This window comes from Lactuca sativa, chromosome 3 (assembly GCF_002870075.4).
Source record: "Lactuca sativa cultivar Salinas chromosome 3, Lsat_Salinas_v11, whole genome shotgun sequence".
NCBI classification, from domain to species: Eukaryota; Viridiplantae; Streptophyta; class Magnoliopsida; order Asterales; family Asteraceae; genus Lactuca; species Lactuca sativa.
The window spans coordinates 115054761-115062610 of NC_056625.2; the positions used below are offsets into that span (position 1 = coordinate 115054761).

At 33.5% G+C, this 7850-nt stretch overlaps 1 protein-coding gene across 1 annotated transcript; it reads right to left on the reverse strand.

The window, feature by feature from the left end:
• Positions 1 to 5878: 5878 nt before the first annotated feature.
• LOC128132816 (uncharacterized) lies at positions 5879 to 6418 on the reverse strand. Its single transcript, XM_052769797.1, has one exon. It carries the CDS (start codon positions 6416 to 6418, stop codon positions 5879 to 5881), a length of 540 nt encoding a protein of 179 aa, XP_052625757.1.
• Positions 6419 to 7850: the final 1432 nt, after the last annotated feature.

Below are 7850 nucleotides of genomic sequence, written 5' to 3' on the forward strand. Positions count from 1 at the left end.
ACATGTCCCAAACAAGAATGCCACAAAATTGAAGGATCATGCATATACATAGAATAGGGGCTACTAATGCCCATTATTGCATTAGCATTAACATTGGTTACATCAATGTTTGGTGTTTCAACACCATAGTACAAAGGTAAGACACTGACTTTAAAGAGACCCTCACTAAGGTATCCCTTTCCAAAATACACCCCATCCTTGGTGAGAACAAACTTATCAGACTCAAATACAAGTTTGAAACCTTTGTTACTAAGAATAGGACCAAAAATCAAATTCTTATTAATTTCAGGAACATGCAAAACATCACTTAAAATGAGTTCTTTTTCAGAAGTCAGTTGCAGCTTCACTTTTCCCTTTCCTTCAACTTTTGCTGTAGAGCCATTCCCTATAAACATTGGTTCATAATCCGAGACTTTTTGGTATGTAGAAAACATGGTTCGGGAGTTGCAAATGTGCCTTGTGGCTCCAGTATCAATCCACCAATCCACACAATTGCTAACCATGTTGGTTTGAATCACAACAACAAACTGACTTGGTGATTCAACCATGTTGGCTTGACCAGAATTTCCTCCACCAGAATTACCACCATTGTTTCCTCCTTGACCCCTCCTGAATCTGCAATCTTTGTCCTTGTGTCCAATTTTGCCACAAACATAGCATGGACCAGAATTCTTCTTGAAATTCTTCTTGTTAGGGCCATGATTTTTGCCATCTTTGGAAGAGTTTTTGGAGCCTTGCTTCCCTTTCTTGTTGTTGTGCTTTGTCCTTGAAGTAATTGCTTCTCCAACAAAGTTCGCACTTGGTTCCAAGGAATTTGCATCTGCCTTCTCATTCAATCTGTTATCTTCTTCCACACGAATTCTCAACACAAGTTGCTCAAAACTCATGTCATCAGTTAAGTGCTTAAGATATAATTTGAAATTCTTCCAAGAAGGAGGAAGTTTTTCAATGATTGAACCAACAAGAAAGTTAGAGTTTATACCCATACCTTCAACTTCAAGATCATGTGCAATGACTTGAATTTCCTCCACTTGTTTGAGGACAGATTTGGTATCCACCATCTTGAAATTCATGAACTTTCCAATCACGAATTTCTTAGAACATGCCACTTCTGTTTTGTATTTCTTTTCTAGTGATTCCCATATCTCTCTTTTAGTAGTCACGGTAGAGTAGATATCATAGAGAGAATCATCCAGGGCATTCAAAATATAATTTCTGCAATTATATTCATTTGTGTTACAAGTTTCCACTGCCCTTTGATGTTCTGCCAATTGGGCTTCATTGGGTGGTGTTGTTCCTTCTGCGGTGGTTATACCAATAGGAGGAGAGGGAGAATCAGAAGTGAGAACATTGGCAATGTGAAGAGTTGTTAGATAAAACAACATCTTTTGTTGCCATCTCTGGAAATCTGAGCCTTTGAATTTCTCAGGCTTTTCCACATGTGTTTTGATGATGGAATTTTGATCCATTCTTCACTCTTTGATTTCTGTCTTAGATTGTTATTACAGAAGTATACAATCAACAAAGTAATTGAAATAAAACAAACTAAATTCTGATATATTTAATATACAAGAATCAATTTACAGAAAACATACTTGTTTGATGATTACACAGAAATATAATCACGAAATTGTAGAGATTGAGGCCTACCTTGCAGTGTCCTAAGACAGAAATTTCCCTGGTAGGGATCTGTCAAGAGGATACAACAATCAACCAAGATCTTCTCTTGATTCTGACGAAATTCACTATGTTCCCTTCATTGTATGTTGAATACGAATTTGTATAAGGAATATTTGTATTGTTTTTCTGAACCCGAAATCTGTTGTTTGGTGATCTATTTATAGGTATAGACTAACTGTTTTTCCCTCCAAAAACTGCCAACCGAAAATAACTGTCAAAACAGTTAAAACGAATTTAACTGATTTTTTAATAGATAATAAAAGTCAAAATCAGGATATATATATATATATATATATATATATATATATATATATATATATATATATATATATATATATATATAATGTAACTAGTCAATGAGACCCCAAGGCCCAAGGCCAATCTTTTGACCATTAAATATATATATTAATCTAAGTCTTTCAAGACCATTTTGACTAGCCCAATCACCAAATCCAACCCAAGCCCTCTAGTCTAAGCCTTTGATCTAATTAGTAAACAACTAGTAGGAGGCTTTTTATGGGAGTATAAAGCTCCTCTTTCTTCCAATGTGGGACAAGTCCCATAGAGAGAGTTTTCCATTTATTAAAGTTCCAACATAATTGTATACGTACCAATCTTTACTCCTGAAAAAAGATTTGCAGCAGTGACATCTTCTATAAGAATGTGGACACCTTCCATGACCAAAATAAATAAGAACAAAGATAAATGATCTCCTTGTCTTAGACCTCTCTGAAATTGGAATTCCTTCAATGGACAACCTTTAATAAGAACAGAAGCTCTAGCAGAAAGTTAGACAAGCCCAAATCCAACTACGCTATTTATCTCCACACTTTATAAATTGCATCATACAGTCAAGAAACTCCCAACTAACATAATAGTACTCTATCTTCATAATCATCATTTTTCTATGTCTCTTCTTATACCATTCTAACACTTCATTGATCATAAGAGGTCCATCTAAGATGTGACAATCTTTAATAAAAGTTTTTTGTTCACAACTTACAATAAAATTAATCATCTTTCCTAGATGAAGAGTTAAAACCTTTGCAATGATCTTATATTGGATCCCAATAAGACTAATAGGCCAAAAATCATTAATTACAACTTTACTATTATTCTTTAGGATAAGTGTAATGACGGAAGAATTAAACCTAGATGGGATTATGGATTTGTTTAAAAAATCATTAACAAAACCGATAATATCAAACTTTAATATCTACTCCTAATAAAAACCTCTCCTAAAATCCACTTGTCAAACTCTTAAACTAGGACTATGCCACGTGGCATTATAAGAACCAATTCACAAAAAAATTTCCCGCCCATATACACATTTCGTCAGTATCCTTTGAATTGAAGATTGAAAAATTCAAGATCCTGTATCCCTTTTCTATGCTATTTGCCACATGTCATTTCCTAGACCCTCTCCTAAATGTTACGCTTATTGTATCTCTTAAGTGCAGGCGTATTTCTTGCCACAGCCGTAAGTCTTTATGCTTTGTGAAATTCAAAATTGAAATTTCTATTTCTCCTCGCTACGATTTTATTCCATAAACAGAATATATATTAGATTACAATGAATATTGATGAGAATGAGATTTTTACCTGCTTGGTTACCTATGACCATCAGGAAAAGATTCAAGACGTACATAAATCAATTACGTGAGGGCATTCTTCAAGAGGATGTGTAAGCTTTAGTTTTTGGCTATGATTTATGCAATATCTTTTGTTGATTTCGTATGTAGTTTTTACTATAAACATTTAGTGAATTTTTAGACCTCTAACTTGTCACGATTGAATTCTTGATGATTGAGGTTTAATCTCCGTGAAATTATCGAAGAATCCAAAAGTATGCATATCAGGTGTTCGATGAAATGTCTCAAAGAAAGCTTTTAGCATAAAAATTCAGGCAACTTCCTATTCTTAGATCGTGCTTAATTTCTAACAGATGATTTGTATTTTCAATGTCTTACATCTCTACTTTCTTATTGCTACGTTCAATGAACTGTGAAATTAATTTCTATCAGAAGATTAAGCTTAAAGTAAGTTATTAAATGGTTTTGTGAATCGCACTGTGATCTTTCTCATTACTATGTTCAGTGAACTATGATCTTACTAGCGAAGTAAATGAACCCTTTTGGTATGTTGAGCCCAAAAGGTTAAAGTTCCCTTAGATGCTAACGAGCTGGTAAAAAAAGGTTTGCATAAGATTTCAATTCAGTATACCATGTCAAAATCACAGGAATTACATAGCTATTAAAATATAGTATATGGAGAATCTCTAACTGGATGTGGATATCTTTCTTTAAAATGAAGTCCCTACTGGATGACACTTGAGGTAATTTCAGCTACAACATCATAATATTTTAAAAATCAAATTTAAAGAACAATTTATGATCATGTATCAAGAGAAGGCATGTGTGAAAGAAATCCTTCTGTCAAATGAAGTCACAGACAAAATGCGGCAAATACTACCTAATGAAGTCTATTTTTTATGTTTAAAGAATTTGTTACAACATTATATTTGTTCTTAGTGTTGAGAAATACCATTCCTTAAAAGCTTCATTAGAGAGGTTACTTTTTGAATTTACTTTCGAGGTTCAATTCCTCTTCTCTAGGAGCATATTATAGATCTAAGTCATAAACCCTGTCTTGATGTTATGGAACATCAAGATACTTGGTGCTTAATTCTTTTGTTTATGGAGATCAAAGTTAATTTAGGTAGGGGTAACCAATTCGATGATGGCACACCACCAATTCTAGACGACTGGTCGTGTGTTGGTTCTTGATGTTCTTTATTTTACTTTAATTGGACCATTCTAGGAACATGAGCAAAATGGTGCTTGCGGTACATAACTTCTTATAATTTTTATGCTTCTAACTTAAGTAAAAAAAAAAATAAAAAAAAAATATTAAGTTTGTATAACAAGTGATTTGTTTAGAATAAAAGATGAAACCTCAATTATTTATGACCTTTTTGCATGTAATTGGAGATTTTACTCATTAGATCTTCGCAATTCTTTTGTTTTGCATCATTAATGACAAGACTCAAGAAAGGTGGAACGAGTTTAATGGTGTCGGTAGTGCACATATTTATTTTATGTTTTACTATCATTAAATTGATTATATTAGTAATCATCAATTATCATACTTAATTTGGTTTTGATTTTTATGTATTTTACTTATTGACTTTGAGACAATTTACATAATTAAGACCAATTTGCATACTACAATCACCTGTACGTTTTTTGCATGAAATGACAATGTACTTCAATTACATACATAGTTATAACATTGTACTTTCAAAGTAGAATGCTTAAAAAAATAATTAAATTAAATTAAAAAAGTAAATAAAACTCAAAGTAAGATGTTATATTAGACATACAAATAAAAATACAGTAATATTTATGGAGTTTAGACCATAATTTAGCTAAATGCAAGAAATGATACTTAAATTAAGATGCTTTGTTATCCAATGTTACATAAAAAGGTAATTGCAAATATATGATTAATAATATATTTTTGTTATTCATATACGTTTGTTTCAATAGCTTAATTTTCTCTAATTTGCTATATACCGATTTTAATTTACTTCACTTATTGTGGTTGTTTAATTTTTATAATCAATTTAACATTTCATTATACAATATCGCTATTTTTTTTCATTAATTCACAAATAAAAACTATCTCATATATCTTGAAAAATAATTTCACATATTTATTTGAATAAAAAATTATAAGTTTACAAAAATAAAAAAAAAACATAAACGTCTTAATTAATAATTTATTTAAAACAATTCATTAATAATTATGAGTTTTTACTATAAAAATCTAATTATTTTTGCGACCGTGGTTTCCACGGGTTATAACCTAGTCTCCTAAGGCCATCCATTATACCTACCACATACCACATCAGCACCACATTTCACTACCACATACATGGGATACTTACCACTAAACACACCACTCCACCTCATTTTTTTATTTAAATTTAATTCAAAAATACATTAAAAACATTTTTTTAATACTATTTTTTCCATTAAATTAAAATACCAAATTACATTAAATAAAAACTAAATTAATTGAAATTAAAAAATAAAATTAAAATAACAATCAAAATAAAAATTACATTAGTTAATTTAAAAAAAAATTAAAAAAAAATATTAAAAAAACTAAAAATTCCAACCATACATAAAATAAACTACCCCCTACGCCTACGTCGGGCTCGAACCGACTCTTTCATTGCTTGGAAAAGTTCCAAGTCTTCGCCCTCAAGGTCGTCCGCTTTCATTTTCAAGATTTCCATATCGGTTTTTGTTTGGAGTGTCTCTTGTGCCTCTTGAAATGATGTTTGTGCTTCGATCATTTTTTGTTCCATCCGAGTCATCACCTCGGCCTTCGTTTCTTGAAGCTGCACATATCGATCAAATTTATCGCCGAATATATCCATAACACTAGAATTCGAAGATGTTGACGCCGCTTTTTTTGCTTTATTTCTTCCAACGGGCCGAGGAAGAGGTTGGTCGGTTTTAAGATCTATCGGATCGTCGTTGATGTCGATGTGTGTTCGGCCGTCCGATTGTTGAGAAGTTCCATCGGGGTTTCTCGAACGCTTTGAACCGGAAGATTGGGAACTTCCTTCCGTTTGCTCTTTCCATTTTGGGGAGTCTTTCAATATTAGCCACAGTTTCATATACGGAAAAGCTTTGCGTGTAGGCGTTGTTTTTTCATATTGGTCCATGGCCGCCTTGAATACATCAAAATCGTTCGAGCCGCTTTTGCGTATGTTTAGGAGATTGTTGTAGATTCCTCCAAAATCGGTGCATTTTAGTCGAATATCTCGTCATTTCGACGTAATTTGATCGGCATTTCGAGTTTGACTTTCCATTAACTCGTAAAAAATGGCTCGGACTTTTTCCCAAAAACTTCCGTAAGTCTGGCTATCTCCTACAATTGGATCTTCGGAAGCCGCCACCCATGCCTCCGCTAACTTTTCTTCTTCTTCTTTTGTCCATGGGACCCTTTCTTGGTTGGTAGTGGGTCGGGCCGTTTTTTTTCCTTTTTTCTTTTTTGGTTGAGGTGGTGGTGAAGGTTGCGTTTCCGGAACAAAATTCGGCGAAAGTGGTGGTTGTGAGCTTGGTGGTTGTGAAATTGGTGGTTGTTGTTGTTGTGACGATTGTTGTTGGAGTTGTTGTAGTTGTTGGAATTGTTGAAATTGTTGGTATTGTTGTTGCATTTGTTGTTGTTGGAAAGCCGTAAAAGGTTGATATTGTTGTTGGAAAAGTGGTGTTTGTTGGATAGGGGAACCACTTTGAAGTAGATTGATAAAACCGCCTTGAGGTGACTCCATCGTCGGGAATTGTCGAGGTGTTGTGTCTAACGCAAAAGCGTTATCGGGTTTGCGATTTCGGTAGTTTGGAGGGATATTTTGGTTGGGATCCATGATTTTTGGTTGTGAAGATGTAGTGTGTAGTTTGTGTATAGAGAAAGAAAAGAATGGTGTAAAAAATAAGGAGTAAAAATATGGTATTTATAGGTAAATAAATTGGTTATTTATTTATTTATTTATTTTTTTAAAATCTAGCCGTTCAACAACGGCTACACAAACAAAAACGGTCGAATTCATTGCATCGTATCTCATTGGCCGTTTACGTCCGTTGTCCGGGACACGGTCGGCCACGACCACGACCCACCACGAACCACCGGGATGGTGTGCACGGCCGTGGTTCGTGGCCAACTAGACAACGGTCGGCTTCGTGCTTAGTATACCGGTTGATCTAATAATACTTAATAAAAAAAGATAAAGGTGTCATGACCCGGAGCTTTTTCACTGCCACACATATCGCAACTTTAATTTCATCAATAGTGCAGATTTGTTCTCAATGATCTGCCCTTACGAAAGCTTTCTGAGGGCTCCTAACCTCTACTTTAGTAACTAGAACTTTATTGAATTTATCTCTAAAGTTATTAAATTTTTTTTTGCTTAACGTGATTAACATTCGTGATCCAAGTTTATCAATTTGTTGCATTTTATTCATCAGATCCGCTTTACATTCCATTCTTTTTGTCTTTGTGCAATTCCACCAAATCTTAATCTATTCTTTAAGTATTTTAAGTTTATTTTTGAACCGAATAGCAACACAATTCACAATTTCATTCGATGAAACACCCCA